The sequence below is a fragment of the Excalfactoria chinensis genome, chromosome 6 (genome assembly GCF_039878825.1).
Source record: "Excalfactoria chinensis isolate bCotChi1 chromosome 6, bCotChi1.hap2, whole genome shotgun sequence".
NCBI lineage: Eukaryota > Metazoa > Chordata > Aves > Galliformes > Phasianidae > Excalfactoria > Excalfactoria chinensis.
In genome coordinates this window covers 19,237,009-19,257,806 of record NC_092830.1, presented here as the reverse complement: position 1 = coordinate 19,257,806, position 20,798 = coordinate 19,237,009, and the positions used below count along the sequence as shown (strand labels likewise).

At 40.7% G+C, this 20,798-nt stretch overlaps 2 protein-coding genes across 4 annotated transcripts in view; one reads left to right on the top strand and one right to left on the bottom strand.

The window, feature by feature from the left end:
• SEC24C (SEC24 homolog C, COPII coat complex component) overlaps positions 1 to 20,798 on the top strand; it is a 202,411-nt gene that overhangs the window by 111,752 nt on the left and 69,861 nt on the right. The gene's annotated exons all lie outside the window — the stretch shown is intronic.
• MYOZ1 (myozenin 1) lies at positions 699 to 13,232 on the bottom strand. The gene is made up of 5 exons (XM_072340651.1): positions 13,157 to 13,232; positions 11,465 to 11,646; positions 3,057 to 3,291; positions 1,778 to 1,934; positions 699 to 930 (listed from the first exon to the last, which is right to left on the bottom strand). The coding sequence occupies exons 1-5, from the start codon at positions 13,230 to 13,232 to the stop codon at positions 699 to 701; spliced, it is 882 nt and encodes a 293-aa protein (XP_072196752.1).

Genomic DNA, 20,798 nt, shown 5'->3' with positions numbered 1-20,798 from the left:
ATTTCCTCCCAGATACTTCATTCCCCACCACTGGTCTCAATGTCTTTGTCCAGCTTAACAGTGATGCATACCTTCATGTCTTGATCTATACCTGCCTGTCTTATGACTGTCCCAGATGTTTCTTCTCATGCTAACAGTCTTGTTGTGAGACTCAGTCTTTTGTTATGGCTAGTCCTCAAATTGATTCAGCATCATTTTTAAAGAGAAAAAGCAGAGTTTTTTGTTTCTTAATTTAATTTCATCTTGGTGTTTTATTACTTGTGAATATATGACAAATTTATTATAAAGCAGACAAGAAGCATTTAGCATTGCTAAACAGAAAATGAATTCCTAATTTTGCCCATTTATGCCCCGGTGAATAAAAAACTCCTTTCCCTCAAACTGTTTCTGGCATGGATTAACACCGCAGCGAGTGTAAAGTTTAGAAGTCACCAGGAACCTGTTGGGGTTATGGGGAAAAAAAAAAGAAAAGAAAAGAAAAGAAAAGAAAAGAAAAGAAAAGAAAAGAAAAGAAAAGAAAAGAAAAGAAAAGAAAAGAAAAGAAAAGAAAAGAAAAGAAAAGAAAAGAAAAGAAAAAGAAAAAAGAAAAAGAAAGAAAGGACTCACAGGACTAGAGTTGCACTTTTCAGCTCCTTTCTACCAACTTGCAAATAGAAAGGGCTAAGAAAAAAAAAAAGAAAGACTTTGGGGGTGGGGATTTACAGCTCTTCTGTTTCACCACTTCTTGGCAGATTGATGTCAGTATGGTACTCGGAGGACTCTCCTGAAGGCATCCAAGGTATTGGGGTTCTGTTGAAGGAGGGTCTGTTTCTGAAATTTTGATTATATAACACAAGAGATTCTGGAAGCAAAGGACAAATATCAAACTGAGGCACTTTGAATGTCATCCGTTTGGCTGCTTTCTCATAACCCCCATACGGCATGGCAGTCCTGGCAAAGGAGAAACAATGGACTGAGTGCACAGAATGTAGGTGAACAGTGAGATTTAGAAAACAAACAATTAAATGTATTGAGTTAGTGCATGTTACTGCTGTTGCAGTTAACCACCAAATCCTACCCAAGAGCATACATATCTATTGTCTATGTGCTTAAAAAACAACACCAATAAAAACAGGAAACAAATCCTCTCTGCTCCTGTGCACTTTTAAATTCCTGCTGCATAGCCCTCTGTAGAACCAGACAACTTTCACGCCTGACGACATCCTTTACATTTTTAAGGCAGAGGCTATGTTACTGCAGAAAGGGCTGCGATTTAGTACTTTCTAGCTACTGATGTTCTAAAGCTACAAAACTAAGTGCAAACCATGGACATAACATAGGTTAGCAGAAGATTGTGGCTGCACTGCAAGTAGCAACAATCAAACTTTCAGTTCACTATAAACTTTCAATTCTTAGCAGAAGCAACAGGAAGATCCTGATTCTTATCTAAAGTACTGGCAAGTATATGGCTTCTGATACTGAGTATTTTTACTGAATTCTTGAACTTTAAATAGCTACAGTGATAAGCAGTGGTACACCAAATGTGAGGAGAAAGAAAAGGATTAAAGTCTTCATATCCTGCCACCTAGGTCTATAAGCTGAATTAAAACCTCTAGTTCTTAATGTATATTCTCTTTATAGGCCTCCAATCTTTTCACCCATGGGAGACTGCAATTAGCAAAACGGCATGCAACTAATACTAATTTACATTGCACAACACAGGAGAGCCATGCCCAAAACTATTGTGGCTGTTATTTTCATTCAAAGTAAATGGAATTCTATATCCCAGAAGACTTACCTGTTAAAAGACTTGTAATGGGGGGAATCACCTTTGGGACTATATGACAGTAAGTCAATAGTCAATTGACTTTTGTCCTCAGGGCTGATACCCATTGCTCGTTCCCAGGGGGAGATGTAAGTTTTAAACAGAGGTTTTTTGCCTCCTGACTTTCCATCTGTAGACAGATGAAAATGAAACCATCTATTTAGGTGACAAGTGTTCCAAATACCACATTTTTCTTGCTATTGAACATCTATCTTGCTATTGAAGCTGAGACACACAGAATGTATGGTTAGATTTCTCTAAGTTGGGCTACTTCTGTCCTTATCCACAAAATCAGATGTATCACAGACTAAGAGCCACTCACCCAGTTTAAAGTGTATATTTGAAGGCTATATTTCCATTGTTCCCTCTGGTTGCTCAAACCTCTCACCTCTTTCACTATTTCAGGGAAAATTCTTAGGGAAGGCAAAATGCTATCTAGTTTCACAGATTTCTTTCTCTCAGGGATATCCAGAAGTATAAAAGCCAATTTTGATATAAAATGGACATTCTTCCAGAAAGTAAATGGAAAACCTTGGATTTTACAAGTCACTCAAAGTAGTTGGTCACTTATGGTACCCATTCACAGTTCCCAAGCAAATTTGCTTTTTGTTGTTAAAATGCCATTGGAACTGTTAAAATAATTACTTCATCTGCTGATTTTCATGCAAGGGATTTGATTTTGGAGCCTTCTGGTGAAGGTCAATGAAAGATAAAAATGTATCAGAACTAAAATCAGTGAAAGATGCTCTGCCTCATCAAGATATTGCTTGAAGTGATGATTAGCAGATAACATTTAGAAATACTGCTGTTTCTTTCTTAATATTACCCAAAATGTGCTGTTCATTCAGGTGAAGACTTTAATTTGAAATTAGGATTGATATACTCAAGACTGATGTGTCAGTTCAGACTACTGAGCTAAAAAGCTACTCCTACTGACTCCAGTAGTGTTCAGTATGAAACCCTCCAAAGGAGAGGTGTTGGCTCATGCTGTACAGGCATTCTGCTGTACCAACCTTAAAAACTCTGGATTTTGCCATCATTTCTTTGGTTCAATCAAGGCAGGTATTTCTGCTTTTTGTTTATGAATGAGCAAAGGAAACACTCGATCAAAACAACATCTTAAACTTCGCAGTGCAACTTAGTTTGTAGGAATACAGGTTTTAGTCAAATTCGTCTACTTGTCTCTAAGAGTAAAATTAGTACAAGCTCTGATAGCTTTATCTATCTCTTGCTCTTGCAGAGAGATACTTGCCTTTCTCGGTACCATGACCTCCTTCTCCAGCACTTCCAGCAGATCCTTCTGCATGCTCCCCTTCACTGTCTCCAGGACCTCCTTTGCTTCCAGGCCTAGGAGGAACGGTGGAATAGTGCTGCTTACTGGAGCCATGATGCCCTGCTGTCACTCCTCCTACCATCCGCCCATGGCCATAACCATGAGCATCTTCTCCATAATGCCCTCCTGGTGGGATGTACTTCTGAAAGTGATCCTAGGGCAAAAGAGAGTAGAATTCCACATTACAGGACATTGTCTACTCATACTTGCAGGATCTGGTCCCAGAATGCAAACTCCTGACTCCCTGGGATCTAAGCAGTCCTGATTACAAAACCAATGGCAGAACTTTGGAGGAGTTATTCTCTTAACTCAGCTTAGAAGCAGTTTTAGTAACAAGGGCAACTGAAGGACACTTTTAAGTGGGCAGTTCTGTGTACAGTCCCCAGCAGTGACCTGCATGAAATACAGAAGGAAATAACAGCTTTTGCCAGAGAAGGTAGAAATCCAAACAGAGACACTGTTCAAGCTGTGGAAAAGCAAAATAGACAAGAGATAGAAATTGTTTCATGTGGGAGCTAAGCATTAGGAAGCACAACAGCAGCAGAATACCTATGACAATATAAAAGCCTGACAGATAACTGCCAGTATGGCTGTTTTCCATATATATGAAAGTTGTCATGGAGAGGTATTTATACATTGAGATTTGCACTACAGAGCTAGAAGCCTGGCATATGTCTTTTCTGTTGGAGTAGGGGATAGGCCACAAGTACACAAACATACCAGTAATAAAGCTGAAGATTATTTAATCTGTCATTCCTCATGCTGCAGTTCTGCTCATGTAAATTCCTCACAGGCAATCCTTGGGAGGCAAATGTGCTGATCTGAGAGCTCCCAAAGGGTTAAGTTTTTCTCAGGGCTCTTACACCTAGTACAGTTTAGCAAAAAGCAGCTTTCCAGGCTGTAAACAGGCTTCCAAGGCCAGCTGTTCGGTCAGATAAAAATAGACTAGAAGTAAAAATCTCACAAGGCTCTAGGCAGAAGAATTATCTAACCCTCTGCTCCGTGTGTCTCCAGCAACAGTGTCCAGGGTTTCACAGCAGGTCACCAGGCTGCAACTCAGGCAGGGAGCCAGCTGCAGGCTGAAGTGGCAGAGCTGGTGCCCTCGGGGCCTTTACGGACTGTCCATCCTTCTCCTAGCTGTAGGGAATTCCCTTTTTAGGAACAGAGGAGATAATGTTCTCCTGAATGTCAGGAAGCACTGAAAAGGGAGAGGATGGTGAGTGTGAAGCTTAAGCTGTACACAGGATCTAGCAGGACAGTCTGTTCAATTATGTGTGGGGGCAATGTAACTGTAAAAAGGCAAGCTGAAACAAAGTGTTGGGTTTGTTTGTTTGTTTGAGGGGTAGGGGTCAGAATGAGGTTGCTCTCAAAAGCTTAATAGATACGGAAGATTAATGCTTCTACTGATATGCTCAGTAATTTCAAAGCAGAATTTTCTTTCAAGTTTCACCCATGTTGCGCGCCCTTCCTCAGCATTAAATGCTTATTTTTCTTTTCCTGTGCTAACTTGCATTCACTTTTTGGGGGAAAATTAAAAGAGAGAGAGAGAAAAGAAAAAGAGAGTAAAGAGGGGGGGGGGAGGAAAGGATCAAAAAGCATTAGGAGCATCAGGATAACCTGAACTACAGTAAAATGATCTGAGTTGGTCCACAACAGCAGTATTTCATGTGACCAGGAAGGGGCATCATTGCCACCTTGTGTTATTTTAAATTGCAGTATTACCACTAAACAGGAGAGAAATTTTCTGAAACACAAAATCTACCTCAGGAAAACCACAGTTAAATCGTACTCATCTGCAAATTTAATTAGTTTGTTGGGTCTCAGCCTACTTTCTGATTTTTCACTGATCCTCTGCTCAGGAGACATTTCCATTCAGATAGGAAAGACCCATTTTCCATGCAATACCCCAACTCTACTCACCTACTAGAATAAATTGTTTTCTTTACTTTTAGCTACCACAGTGAACTATCTGGAATCAAATTTACAGGAAAATCTATAATATAATAGGAGGCAAAGGCAATCTATCTTTTTGAAATCTTGAATCTTGCTGGCTTCAAACAAACCCCCTCCAAGACAGTGGAGGTCAGGAGCAGCGCTTTGACACAGTCAAAGATTAGTAAGTGCAGCTTTGTCTCTGGTCAGGGTGTTCATGGAGAAATATGGTTTTCACTTGGGTGGAATGCATGGCTTGTGCCATTGGTAGCAACATGCATATTCTAGATGAATATTCAAATGATAAAATTCTCCTCCCAGGGTTCACTGATCCTGTTGGTGAAAGTCCCAGGAAAAGAGCCCAAGAGTGTCAACTGGGAAGGCTGATAACCCTTTCCTCTTGGCCCTGGGGACAGATCACAGTCCTTCTTTGTTGTGGTATGTTTAACACTTGTTTGTGTGTGGCTGGAGGCAGGAAACAGTCTCAGTCCTTAGGCATCCCTATATTTGCCCTAAGAAAAGAATTGTGGAGGCTTCATGTGTTGCACAGTCCCCTGGCTCACCTAAACAATTTGTGCTCATGTCTTTGAAGTCCTTAGCACCAGTGGGAGTCCGATTCTGCAGGCTGAGTGCCTGGATCAAACTAATTCTGAATTCCCTAGGACTGCTGCATGTGTCTCATGAAAAATAGATGATGAAAGATGATCCAGCTAATGGAGCTGAGATCTCTAAGTATCCCAATGCCCTGACGTCACTGCAGGCAGTCCCCAGGAGGAGACACCGTGTGCTTCCCGTCAATTCCTTACTGTGCCCTGAAGAGAATGATTGAGGCCACCATATGTGTTTCTATTTCCGCCTCAGTGATAAAGAGCTTCCCAAAGACTTGATGCCTATGTGGTTACTAACACTTCTGAAGTTACCGTGACTATGTCCTCTCAGTAGCAGCCACTCAAATGTTCCTTTATGGTAGGATAGCTGATTTAAAATTTAGACGCTTGAATATGAGAGTAGGGATCACTGAATTAAACTGCCTTATTTTTTAATGAAAACATAAGGTAAAGGGGTGTCCATTAGTCCTTAATTTGGTTTTGCACAGCCTCAAGCCTGTGATTCACTTTCTGTAAAAGGAAAAATAGAAAAAGGAAACTCAGCTGTTAAAGTATCTTAAGCTATTTTCATTTTTCAATCGTGCTCCCCCAGGAGGCAGTTAAGTTGGTTCAGCTCCTGCTTTCTACTTCCAGCTCTATTTCTGACTTGCTTTTTAACCTTATGCAAAGAATTTTTCACTTCACTGTCTGATTTTACCCATCTAAATTGAGATAATTTTAATCTAATAGTACAGTTTTGTTGTTGTTGTTGTTGTTTTGTTTTGTTTTGTTTTTAATACCTTATTTACATGTTTTATATCATCCTTTCCATTTTTTCTTTGTGGATGAAAGAAACTGAGTTTCTGAATTTCTGCATTTATGCCTCAACTTTTCTCACAGTGCTCCAACAAACTGCTGTGGAGAAACAGTGGCTCTTCCTCGCTGCCTTTCTAAGTTCTTCCATGCCAGTAACCTCTTGAACAGGAAACCATCAGACTTCATGTCCACTGTTAGACAGTTTAGGATTTAATTGGGATCTCTATGTCTTCCTTTAGGTCTTCTGCACCAATTCAATTCCAGCATAGCAAGACTCATTTTATTAGAAAAGTTATATTTCAACTGGCTCACTCCACTTATGTCACACCCTTGGAGTTTTTTATATACCAGCTTATTCGGTAAGATTTATTCAAGGGGTTTAATATTCCCAGCAGAACAGACTTTTAAAAGAATGTTTTTCTTAATATTTTCACTTAAAACCTTCCTCCAGTGATCTTCTTTGGCATTCCACTAAGTACATATACTAAAGAGCAACCAGAATCAACAGTTTATGCTCGTGACACATGACGAGTAGCTGCATGGCTGCTCTTCTGTTCCTCCATCCTTATATTTTCCTTGAAATATTATATAATGTTTGGCCATTTCACATGTGAGAACTGTGAGGCAGGCTGTTAGTGTATTTTTGTCAGCTGTGATGCACCATTTTAGGCATTGTAACATAATCACTTCCATTTTCTACCTGTCACTTCTCCTTACTCCACTGGGTTCTTGTTGAGCTGCAAAAGAAGTACAGGGTATCTCCTGTCACTATGCAGAGGAACAGTAATCCAGTGCTTTAACCCTTTCTCAATTCCTATGATTTGTTTCACATTTGGTATCTTATCCGATCTGAAGAGACCTCCTGACTTAAGTCCAGCAGAAACTACCTGCCCACACGTGTTCAGCTTGTCTTCACAAAGGCATTGCCAAGATATGGGAACTGCCTTTACTGTAACTTATGGGCTGCGCTGAAAATGTGTGAAAGTGGGTTTTTATGTTTGCGGTTATTGTGGGTTTTTTTAGGTGTATTACAACTGACAATTGTCTACTCAGATATAGGTTATACCACCACCATAGTAGTTTTAATTTAATTTAATTTAAATTAATTTAAATTTAAATTTAAGATATGGTTGGCAAAGCTGAAACAGAAAAAAGTAGACACAAATCACATCCCTCCATAAGACATATTTTCCACATATAGCCCAAATTAGACCACAATTTTTGACTGTTTTTAAGGGCTCTCACTGGAAGAAAGACATCATAACAGCAACGTCCTAAAAGCATAACCATGGCTTTGTTTTCAAACAGTTCCCATCTAATGACAGCAGGAAGGTCTTTCACAAAACTTCTGGAAGCAGAAGTGGGACTTTGTAAATAGTTAAGGTAGAAATAAGTGGGGCTGCGGGGCTAAGAAATGTAGTTTCAATTGATATCGATGTATTTGAGGACAACAGAATAAATATTATGAAGTGGAGAAAAAGTCTGTGAACTGCTATTCTAATTCTGAACAGTAAAGTGCAATTTAGAAGACCCAGAGGTAGGACTGAGATGCTCTCTGTCTCAGTTTCACTTTTAAAACAATGAATGAAGTATTTCCTTCCTTTAGTGATTTGTCAGATGCTATGGCAATTGAGTACATAGATAGCTAGAATTTTGCAGTGTTCTTTAGCAAGTAACAAACTGCACCTTGCAACTCCACAATGAGGTTGATAGTATCCTCTAAGGCATGGAATGAATCGTAGTTCCTGCAACACAGTGGCACAGAGTGGGACAGGGAGAAGAAATCCTTCTTATTTAGTAGCCAGAGACAGGCAGAGCTCCACATCTCCAGCATGGTACAGGAGAACGTGACACAAGCTTTTTGTCAGGATGTCAGACTGCTACAAATGTCAAACTCAGTTCTTGCTAAAAACATCCGTTTTTACTGTATATTTTCAAGAGAAGAGGCACAATACTGAAGACTGCCGCACAGCAGGCAGTGCACTTCATTATGCTCATGTTGGTAATGTTCAACCCTTTTGAATGTGGTAGTAGCTACAGTTTATCTTCAGCTGAATGCATGGACACGTAGCAGTAATAAGAGGAAGAGTGACATGTTCTCTTCTACATGGGCTATCTGACATTCATGCACATGCAATAAGTATGTTTTCTCTGCTAGAAATGAGGACAGTGATCTGATTGCCTTGCATGGTTGTTTGAGTGAATGAGGAAAAGGAGGTGGAGAGTGGAAGCGAGAGAGTAGATCAATGACATGACCGCTGGGATCTTTTGCCTTGTGTGGAAGCTTTATGGCCACAGCACAGGCTGTTCTAGGATCCCTTATATGGTTTGGATTTATTTTTAATAACCTTTCTCTTTGTCTTGTTTTTATATTATGTTACCTTGCTGTTAATCTATTTTTTTCTGGAGGGAAAGAAATCATCTGTACTCCATTCCAACCCTTTCTTGCTTTGCCTTGCGTTTCTTGAGAACTTTGTAAGACTGTTAAGAAATCCATGATATAAAAAACAAAACAAACAAACAAAAAAACCCACCAGCTTTAAATATCTTCACAACTTGAAGGTAAAATAACTTCTCGGGGATGAGAAACAAAGGATGTGAAAATTAACTGGGCGGAGGAAGTGGCTGGAAGTAGTAATAGGAATTCTCTACTCTGCCGTTATCTTCCTCTCACTGTTCCTTTTCATTTAAACCGTCTTTTAATCCTCTGAGCAAAGCCGGGAGCAAGAAAGGAGGGGACCAGATTGCTAATCAAATAGTGCAATCAAAAGGTTTTTTTGATAAACTGATTTGATGCAAAGGTCAGGCATTTTCCTGATGGCTTGGGAGATAACAGCGAGGCCACAGATCTGTTGCTTTTATCTAGCTGCCTGATAGCAACCAACCCTCCAAGGGGGTGGCTCTGTTGCTGAGATCACTCAAGTTTTCTTCTTGCTGCTCTGGCTGCCAGCAGAGGTGTTAATTTGTGCTGGCTGTGATGATTAGAACAGTTCTCCACAAAGGCAGTGGATGCAGCCTGGCAGAGTCCTTGCACAAAGTGCACAGGGCAGCCAGCAAATGCTAACAATTAAGTTTGTGGTCCTACTAAAATGGCCTCAGGCAAGGGCAGTATGGCAGACTGAAGTCCTACTGCACTGACCAACAGAGATTTGTTACTTGCTCCATGACTGTAGAAAAAAGATTGCTCTGAAAGCAAATCATAGGGGATTTTAACAGAGGGTACCAGCTGCTCTTTGGAGCACTGTCTCCATATAGCAAAGCCATGATGAAAATCCTAGCCTTGTCAGGGTCTTGTCTAACTCCCAGATATGTTTTTCCTCAGCAATTTTACTCAAAGAGCAGGAGAGTGTGGATGTTGTTGCAGAATACAAGTAAAGGTTCACTACAGAAAGGGTATGGAATGAGTGTCAGACGTGGATGAATAAACTTACTGAAAAAATAAAGACAGCTAACAGAAAATCAGTGATGGTCATCAGCCTTTGTAATGTAAGTCTTGGAGAGATGCAGTATCTCTGTTAAAACTTCAGTGCCTCTGTTTTTGCAAATCTAATTCTGAGCTAGTTTATCACAACTCATGTTGTGAACTCACGTTGTATTTCTCTGATTGGAGACCCATAAGTGACACCTTCAAATTTTTGCACATTTGGACCTCAGTCTTTTCATTATTACCTCACCTTAGTTTCTCACTCCCTCTGCCATCCTCATTGCTGCAATACTCATATTCTGACATAGGAACTTGGTCCTCAGTACATTCGAGGAGCTCTGGGATTGCTGAGTATTTATAAAAACAGCTTACATTTCTCTAGGATTTCCAGCTGCAGAGTCCAGAGTTCAACACACCATTCGTTCTCACATCTTTTCTAAGAGAGCTGATTGAACTGCCTGAGGCACCAAGAGGTGAAGAAACTGCCACAGTTCAGCAACGTGAGATATTCTTGCTGTGTCGCTGACCTGTCATCCCTGATCTATATTCCATCCTACTGCTACAATTTTAATGATTCTTTTCAGACATCTTTGCACATCCTGCTTCTCACATTGTCAGTTTTAGGAGTCAAATGCAGAAACTTACTAGCTGCTTTCAGAAATACCAGAAGGCTAAAGAATAGCTTACTTTTTTTTCTTTGGCAGAATATTTTCTTCAGCTTGACTTTCATTTTTTGCTCAAGTTTTCCAAGACTGGAAAACAGATGCCACAAAGGGACAGAACTGTACCACCAAATAAAGCTCAAAGAGCATCAGAAGATGAGATGCTGCATCCAAATGTTGTTTTACTGAATTCCTAACATGATGGGAAAGGAGAGTTTCCTCTTGTAAGAGTTTCTATATCTTCGGATGACATTACTTCAGGCAAGTAACTGAAGAAAGAAGTTCAAAGATTAAATGAAAGAACTAACTCGTGGGAAAGAGGAAAAAACATTGTATCTAGTAGGAAGACACACCAGAAAAACAAAACAAAACAAAACAAAACAAAAAAACCCACCAGCCATAGCTTCCAACAAATTAACTGAATAAACTGCAGTGTCATCTTGGAAATTTCTATCTGAATTTTCATTGATGGAATTTTGTGCAGAAACAAGAAGGGGTCTGCACCCAGTAGGAGGAATAAAATTGTATCCAAGGCTAAAAATAGAACCTCACCCACTGTTGCTGAAGTCAGACTTGACTGGCTCACTTCCATCTTGCAAAGGGAAAAGGGGATGGGTACAACATCCTGTGCAGTTCTGAATGCCTGATAAACATATGGTCCTCCCTCATCACTCAGTACTGTTTTCCCATGCTGCTGTTTGCATGATACCAAACTATTCACAAAAGGAAACTAAATCTGCTGCTGAAACAAAAAACATATGTGTTCATCTAATTTGCTCGGGTTTTTTTTTTTCTGCACTTCTTTGCCCATACACATAGAGATGGAAAGAAACAAGCTTATGAACCTTCCGTTCCTGTTCCCCCTGGATGCACAGAGCAGCTTTGCAGTTTTAATTTCCAACCTACCACAGAATTGTCAGTGAAGGCATCAGGGTTATTCTCATAAATGAACTTCTCCACCCTCAGCTGACGTAATTTGAACATCTTGGATCCTTTGTTAGTGAGGAGAGAAAGTTCTTCAAGCATCACATCTCTGGGGATGCTGATCTTCTTCCCCAGGTTCAGCTTGGTCACCTCTTGTGGCATGACTACAAAACATACAAATGGGACACGTTAGGAAGTGCTCTGCTCCAGATCTCTTGTACATTGCTTCAAAGCAGCCGAGTTCTTGTCTAAATCAACATTTTTAGGAAATAATCTATGCACTTTTATTTCCCCCCCACTGATGACATTTGGGTACAGTGGATTGCTATCAAGGTATAAGGGTGGAACGAGATGCATGTGTCCCACATCTGAAGAAGCTCAGTCAATGCAGCAGGATTTTTTAGTGTTGCCTCAGAAGAGGCTGGCTTGTCCAGTTTCTGCCCTGTACTCCCTACTTTCAAGACCAATGAGTGTCAGACACTCATTTCAACATTATCTTGAAACCACGATTTTGGCAAGATTTGATGATGTTATTGTATCTTTTTGTTCATTTGTTTTAAGGGGAAATTTTATAAGGCAAAGTGGTTGAACTTCTCGTCAAGACTTAACATGTTAATTACTAGGTAACTTTCTTGCCATCTCATTTTGTACCACTAATGCTCTATCAAAGCAATGGCTTCAAACATAAAAGTTTTCCATAAATGCACTTAGAGTTCTCTGTCCAGAACAAGCAACTTTTAATATGGTGTGTTTTTTTTTATTGCTATTATTATTATTAAGCAAGGATTGAACCACTTATCTGCCTTGGTTTCTCATTCACAACAGAGAATAAATCTTCATCATTAAACTGGTATAAAATTGGTGTAAATCTATTCTCATTTTAATAGATATTCTCTAGAGAAATTTCCTTTTTCTTTTTCTTTTTTCTTTTTTTTCTTTTTTTTTTTATTTCTTTTGGCAAGCCAGTTCTATATGACACTGTTTTCTACAACGGGAGGAAACGCTCTTTAACTGGAAATTGTATTTTTACTTGTTTACTTCATTACAGGACTGGGGAAAAACAGAAAAATAAATACCCTACTACAGAGGTTTCTACAACCCTTTTGGGAACCTGAAGAAAGTGGCAGCACTGAATTACTACTTTTCCAAAGCACCAAAAGCATTCCCCAAGCTGTTAAAAATAAAGAGATGATGAGGGTATCACGGTCAGTTAAATGCCACCCTGCTCAATGAACATGTTTTCTGTATAAAGAAAAGTGTCCTGAGTTACACTCTTCCTGCTGTTTCTCCTGCTGAGAGAAACTGTCTTTTTCCATAAATAAGTGCTGGAATCAAAGGAATTCTCTCACAAAGAGGGAAAAGAAATTAGAGGCAAATATTCTAAGAAAGAGATTAACATGGAGGATAAGTAGACCCTGCAGCATCAATGCCCAGAAAAGATAATATTCTCTTTCTATTCAGGTAAGTACTGTGTATACAAAGTATTCAATAGGAAGTTACAAAGTGTATTGTGGTTGAAGGCTCAGCTATAGTAATATCTGGGGCCCTGCCTCCTGGTATGTTCAGTGTGTATCCTGCCCTAGGATTTCAGTCATGTACAGTGTGAAATTCTGAAAGCTGAAATTCAGGTTGAAATCCAGACAATTCTCATGTGTGCAGCTTTGCGTATCTTACCTTCGTGTGTCAGCCTCCCAATGAGTTTAGTGGGCTTTTTCCTTTTAAGAGGAGCAGGAGTCCCTGCAAGGGGCATTCCCACAAAGAGTTCTCTGCTTTGCTCTAAATACACAAGGAAATGGAGAATGAAACACTGGAAAGGTATCTCTTGCCTATCTTTTAGTTGCCATTTACAGTTAAGAGACACATGGTCTTCATTTCACACACAGGTTCTATTCTGTCCCATCCGCATGAAGGAGCAGAATATCATGGTATTCTTTGGAGACGTTGTATTAGGACACAAAATACAGCAACAGGTCACAGCAGAAGCATTGCAGCAGTACCACATAGCAATTGCCATCCAAAATAGACATTGTAGTTGCAACATGGCAGTCTCCCAGCACACAGATGTGCCACAGTGGTACTCTGTTACCTTGTAGTGCTGCAGTAACAAAGCATCAGTTTGAAAAATTGCTCTGTCATAACATGCTCTAATACCATGCAGTTATCATTTGGAGGTTATATATGTTCTTGGATAAAGATATTCAGTCTGCCCATGGGTTATCTGGGAGCATTTTGAATAATGTGCCAGTTTGGTTTGGATATTCTGACAATTTTATTATGATTAGAATATTCAGAAACCCACTATACTGCAACTCCTGCAAAACAAACAAACGAAAAACCCTGTGTCATTCTGATTTGTTGCAAGAGGGTTGGGGAAAGAAAGGCACAGGCAAACCTATTGAAGCAAAACTTGTTTGACCAAGTTGTCTGGAGTCATTTGCACCTAGATCTCATGTACTGATCTCTTCGTGTATCATTTTGGAGGGGGGAGGAGAGGAACAGGGAAATTTCTTCTTGTACTCTATTTTCCATCTTTGTCCTCAGATAGGATAAAAGTACTTTAGAGTCAGGTAAAGCTCAGAGTTGTCACGGTAATTCCACTTCAGGCAGCTTCCATTTCTCTTGGGGTTCATCACACGTAACATAAGTAGGTCTAATGTCTTGCCTTCACTTTAGCACTGTTAGTGCCCAAATAACAGCATACAGGGAGATGGATCCTCATATAATACAGTGCAGTGGAAATATAAACAAGTAAAGATCCATTGGCTTCAGCAAGAGAATATAGTAACTGATCATCTCTGTCCTTGCAGCTTTACTTGCTGAAAACTTCAGAACTGAAGACACTGGATTATATTTATATAACTATATATATATATAGTTATATATATAAACTAGCAAGCAAAGAAGTAGCTCCAGGAGTTTGTGCACTGCCCTTGTTGTGCTCAAGACATTTTTATCTTCCGTGTATTTTGCAGTTTTATTCCACCCTTGCTCCTTTTGCAACATGATTTTCCTGTGATGAGGTGGCAACGACAGCTGAAAGCAGCCCAGCCCCATTAAGCCCACTCCAATCATACTGCCAGATACTCTCTTGGATTGTTTGTATTCCTTTCTGATTTCTAGGCTTTTCTTTTTACTGAGATGCTGCCTGTGTAGTTCACATTGTAGAAGAGCCCACCCAGGCATATTCCCTATGCAAATGTGAGCAGGTGCAGCCATAAAGCACGCGCTGCACATTCTCTTTGAGCAGGCGTACATCTGCTTGGCTATATAAAAGAAGGAGGTCTTATTTGACAGGAAAGGGGCAATACTGCCAAGAGTCAGGTTGGCTGGAAGGTTACAGCCCATCTAATGGGTCACAAGACTGGCAAAACAGAGGGAAATTGTCTGCATGCCCCAAATGTGGACTCCTCGGGGCAAGACAGGAAGGGCTGGCACTGTTGGGGAACTGTGCCCCTCCAGCACATTCATTGCCAAGGAACAGTGGTGGCAAGTCTGTCCCTTTCTGTTGTCCCCCACTGATTCATCAGGACTGAAGAGTGGAAAAGCTACTACATGGAATGAGTTTAGCATAGGGAAAATGACAGCAATCTTCAGTATTGGCAGGGCCCAGATCTGCACTGTGACTACTGCTCTTCCCACTACCCCATTAGGGGATGCTTCTGGAGCTTCCATCCCCATCTTCCCTGCTATCCCATACATAAATTCAGGACCACAATTACTCTTTTCTCCCTTGAACAATTGCTCTGCCTTTTCCTGCACGACTCTTTGCAGTAGTTATTTGGTTGTTTTTGCTACAAACCAAACTAGTCGTTACCCTCTCCAGCCCTTACTCTAAATTATTTTTCTTTCCAGGTCAACTCACCTGAGCCTTGCAGTGCCACGTTCAGACCAGCTCGTGCACCTGCCCCACAGCTCAGCAGTGGGCCGCTTCCTCCCAGCCTGTCTGTGGATACTGCTGGGGAGGCTTGTCCAGCAGCCCCACTCACCCAGGGTGCCTCCTGGGTGCAGGCAAGCTCTGCCCAGCACAAAGTGCTGATGCAAAGTGCTATGAATTTGACTCTTGAAGTCTGTTTGCTCAGGCATCGTGAGGTTATTAATAACTGACAGCTCAGAGTGCAGAGTCTCAGATAGCACTGCCACAAGCCCTGAGGAGAGGGGAAAGGAAAAGGTTGCTCCTTGGGCCTCGTGCAGTCCCTGCCTCAGTATGCAGGAAGACCAGGCACTCCATACATGCCTCACTCCTTCTTTTCTGTTCAAATCAGTATGCTGTTCCTCTTCTTCTCTTCCTCCTATTGCATTTTAGTAATAGTTTCTCAACATCCTGCTTCTTAGTAAGGGCTCAGAAAAACAGTCTGAGGTCATACTCTTCTTTACACCCTTCTTCTGTCCCCTCCCCTCATCCTCCTGTAGGCTCTCATACATAACTTCTAAAGTGCCAGGCATTCAAATAATGTGTCGGAAAGCATGGAAGTAAAATAGTCATATGCATGAACTGAGAAGTAGTGCAAAGTCTAGAAAGCTCCTTAGTGAGACTTAGGAAGTAACAGGGCAATGTGTGTGGGAAATGCAGAAGAATTAAATTGCAAGGAAACTCATTTCCTGATTCATGGAAGAAACAAGGAGGGTTGTCTGCACGTTGTGTAGCTCTGTGTATGGAAATTACTCCTCTTCTTTAGCTCCTGCTTGCTCCTTCTGAGGTGACTCTACCTCTTCCCCCAAACTCATTTGGGTTCTCCTTCTAGGATGGAGAGAATGTCTCTCATCTTCCTAGGATACTCAGAGGTGTACATGCCTTTCACATCTCATGTAAAGCAGAAATCCTACAGAAAATGTTGTCTCCTCCATTTCACATCAGATCAGAATCAAGCTGTCCTCTAAATAAACCTAGAATCCAGTGGGGGAAAAGCAACACAGTGTTGTTTGTAGTAGAAAGTCTTCAGCATGCAGAATTGAATTGCAAGCAAAATTGATATTGCCAGGATACAGACACTTTCTCTTTTTCTTTGTACAGCTGTTTCTCTGTGCACCAAATCAGTATAAAACTTCCCAAAGTGACCAGCATGTTGAAAAGCAAAAAGCATTAAGATTGCTGTAACCTCTATCTGTGAGGAGGAAGTAGAGACCTATGGGTACATCTGGCAATCTCCTAGCCTCAATTTTCCCTTTTTCCCCTCACTCGTATCCACATCACCCATGTGTGTACCTCACATTGTGCCTGTAGCACAGCACTTATTCTTTTCCATTCACATCCAGAGTAGCACTTTTCTATTAGCTTCCCACTTCTTCAAACAAGTGTTGCTTTCATCACTGAAACGAGCAGATACACTAGAATGACCCTTGGGGGCCTATTTGTTTTTGATAACCAACCAATGAATGTGATTTATACTATGTGGCACAAAGCTGAGAAATGCAGCTATCACCATATGGCACCTTCTTGAGACTACTGGGACGATGTTAACTCAGCCTCATCTTTACTTGCTTTCAGCAACTGTTTTCAGCACATTTTATAGCTACTGCATTATTTTTCCAGTCATCTCCAATACTTCCATGTGCACAAATTATACATCCAGGAGACCAAATTCCTCTATCCCCATCCCAGAATGCAAGAGACAAACGATGTTAGGGGCAAGGCAAATACAGTGAGATGTGGGACCTAAGAAAGCAGCTAGAGCATACTGAACAGAGCCAGAGCCTTGAACGCATACAGAATGTAAGAGAGGATTTATCCATTAGTATGGCACCAGGAGCTGTAGGGTGATTTGGATAAAGAAGTCTTGTGTCTGACACTTAACCACCAAGGCACAACTTTAACTGAGATTCTCACCTCCTACTCTGTCTTCAGATAAAATGATATGTCTCCATTTTCAGTTGCCAGGCTGAGAACTAAATCCTGCTCCTTCCTTCTCTCTATGCATTTTCCTTGGGAAACAGAAATATGTAGTTCAGTAGACAGAAGCATCTTTGGTAGGCTCAGCAGAGTCTGTATTTGTGGTCCGCCATGATGCCAGGTCCAGCAGCTGAGTGGATTTTTCCACTGGTGATATTATTCCAGTCTGATATCTCTGTTTTCAGTAATAGGATGAAAACAATGTAGATATTAAATAGCGTAGGACTCTACTCTAGGCTCAAAGTTTTAAATCATTAGAAGACTTGCTTGATGAGTTGCATGGGTGTTTTTTGTTTCTCTTTTTGTTTGCTTTTCATTTGTGTTTTTGTTTGTTTCTTTGTGTTGTTGTTTTTTGTTTTTTCCCTTTCTGTACTGTGGTGAGATCTGGGAGCTAAATTCAGTCCTTGCTTGAGTATGGAGTTTCCATGTAGGTCAGCGAGGATAGTACATTTCTTGCCTCCAGGACACTTCAGCATTTCAGAGAGGAGTTTTTAATCATACAAGGTACTGCCCGTACGTCCCTGTGGCCACCTCCCTCTTTCCAAATATACCTTTTACTTAAGTGGCCTCAGGAACAGCCTGCAGAAAGCATTGCTTTCTCTGACCAGCATACTCAACATTTATTTTTGTGTGCTGAGTTCCCGTGTGCCTAATTTCAACCGATCTAACTTTTAATTGTTGATGTCTGTGAAATCGTTTCAAGAGCAGCAGATGAGATTTGTCTCATTAGGTAGTGCTAGATGAGCATAAGTAGGAACCAAGACAGAAATCCTCAGCAGGTCTGTCTCCTGAGCAGGTTTTGACTACGTGAAAACCTGGCAAGCAGAGTCTGTCTGACAAATAACCTCTACTGTTTTAATTTTCCAGGGATACAGAGTGGTCTTGCTCTTTTCACTCCCTGTTGTCCCTGACTAGTATACACTGAAAATACTCATAAGCAGCAGGTTTCAGTGTAATTTGATCTGTTCTAGAAGAAGTTGCAAAACATTCATTTTGGGCTTTGGGGAGGAAGTTTTTTTGTTTTGAAATAAGCCTTTTTATGTTTTTTATTTGGTAGTTTAAAATATGTATTATGTGCTTAATCTCTTCCAATATTATGCAGACGTTGCTTGTCAGTATTTTGTTGTAGCAACGCAAAAGGAGAACTAGTTAACACCAGGCTCTCTCCTGCCACTACGTGGGCTAAATGCATGATGAGATTTAGGGCTGGGACAGAAATATGTAGGATTTGATCACAATGCTAGAGTGGGCGTTGGAATAGCTGGTGTAGCTGTGGGGTGTTCCTTACTGGGCAGCCTGTTTGTCTGCATGCTCCACGTGCTGCAACCCAGGAATGCCCTCCGTGCTGTATCAGGCCTCCCACTGCCAAAACTCCCTGGTATGAGGCTGGTCTTCTCCTCAGGCGTGTGGTACTAAGAACCGTCGTACGCAAGTGCCAAAACAGGACAGATTAGGAGGGAAGGATTTCCTAAGATTTTACACCCTCCAGATTTAACACCACATCAGGTGAATGCCAAAACTCCGGATAATTTGGAGAAGAACAGTGGCAACATCTAGTGGCCGTTGAAGCTATAGGTCTGTACTGCCAGCAAATATCCTTACTCTTCATATACTCTGCATACGTGTCTGGCATGAACTTTGCTGGACACTTCTCCTACCAACTAGAATGATTACTTGGAGGTGGGTATACCCACTAAGCACCTCAGTACCTTCTTGTTTTAAAATACTGAGTAGCACACTGAAGTCCACGTTCATCCCTAGCCTTCTGTGTAGCCCTTCAATAATCCTTTGTCTTTGCTTTGGGTCGGTAAACTCCCTTACCACATTTGAAAGACTGTTTTTCTGGCTCCTTCTGACATGACCTGCTGTGAGAAGAAATGACTCTCACTTGAGAAGGTTATAGAGGTTAACAGGGAATTTAATCAGAGCCCTGAACACAGCAACTGTCCTGCAATGTGTTAAACCATCTGGAATAGCTCATAATCCTACTATGTCAGCTTTATTAAGCAAAACAAGATGCAGTCCTAATCTGTAGCCTGTGCATCTGTACACTTATTTCTTTGGGAACTGAGTTTCTGTTTGGACTTGAAGCTCAGTTTGGCATCAGCAGATTTTTTTACTCATTTGTGCATTTCCTGTCCATGTATCAATCAGAAATATGCTGGATGGTTGCAAGATCCACCTCCAGAGTGCTGTGCAAGCAATTAATCTGGGAAACATCCATAAAATGATACCTATACCAGAGAGCCTGCAGTCTGATCCTACAGTTGACCCCAGCATCCCCTGCAGGGCTCAGGAATTGCTACTTGTGAGTGACATACATCTAGGAAAGAAGGTCTGCTAACACTTGTCCAAAACTGAGGACAATGAAACTCTCAGGACCCAGAAATTGAATAGACTTTAACATGAATTGGGTTAGCGTTAGAGCTAGAGTCTATCCTTAGTGGGTTATGCTTGGCTTCCTGACTGATTGGATATTCTGATCTTTCAGTTAATAAGTTGAGTGGTTGTACAAGGTGGATTTGTATTTGGACTTTCTGGAGCTGACAAACTTGTTAATACAAGATTTACAAGCAGAGGATAGTAGAGGAATTCAGGCTGAGTATGGGAAAGATGACTACATACATTTTAGGTTGTGCCAGGTGCTGTGCTCCATCCTTGCAGTGTTAAGATTTGGACTGACCTTTTGCTAGGATGGGATTGTTAATAGCCCCACTGCTTAGGACAACAGGAGTTTACAGGGCCAGATTTCACACTGACTCCTCCTCTCTGTTCTATAACTGAGACAAGAAGAGGTATTTGGAAAAGGATCACAGCTGGCACCTCTGTGAATTCCTATCTGGATTTTTTTCTGTTGTAGACGTAGGTCACTAGGCTAGAGCAGAGTAGGATTATGAAAGTCTGTACTGAGAGTTAACAGGTACAGGCAGAGCTGATTTTAGTATCAGGCTGTGACACCAACCATAAGGAAATTTCTTCTTTGTCTTACTAGTAAGTGAGTCTTTTATAACATGTGGTATCAAAGTTTACATCTCATTTAACTTTTTTCTTGCATGGAACTTTTTTAATATGTGGAAGCTTAAAGACCAACTTAAGCCCAGTTGTTTTTGTTGTTGAGACTTCCCATAATTTTTTGGACTCCTTATGTTCTCTTGGCCTTAGAAGTTTGTGGTCGTGTTAAACTGCATGTGAGGTACACAGCCCTTCCTTCTGGGTGCCAAGCAAAGAAGGTGACAAAATGCCACACGTAAAGTGCATATCACAAGTTTATTCTTCTGCACAAACAAATAGAAAGTGACTATAAATTGCAAAAAAAAAAAAAAAAAAAAAAAAAAAAAAAAAAAAAAAAAGACAAAACAGAAAAGGAAAATGTACTTCCAAAAACAGAGACACCAAATCTATTCATCTTTTGGGGTCACATCTGCCACC

Bases quoted from the DNA above. Each gene is read 5' to 3' on its own strand.
- MYOZ1 (XM_072340651.1), bottom strand. From the start codon at position 13,232: ATGCCCCTTGCAGGGACTCCTGCTCCTCTTAAAAGGAAAAAGCCCACT. The intron at 11,647-13,156 runs GTAAGATACGCA...TATGTTTTGTAG, and splicing joins TGGGAGGCTGACACACGAAG to TCATGCCACAAGAGGTGACC. The intron at 3,292-11,464 runs GTAGGTTGGAAA...CTTTTGCCCTAG, and splicing joins CCTTCACTGACAATTCTGTG to GATCACTTTCAGAAGTACAT.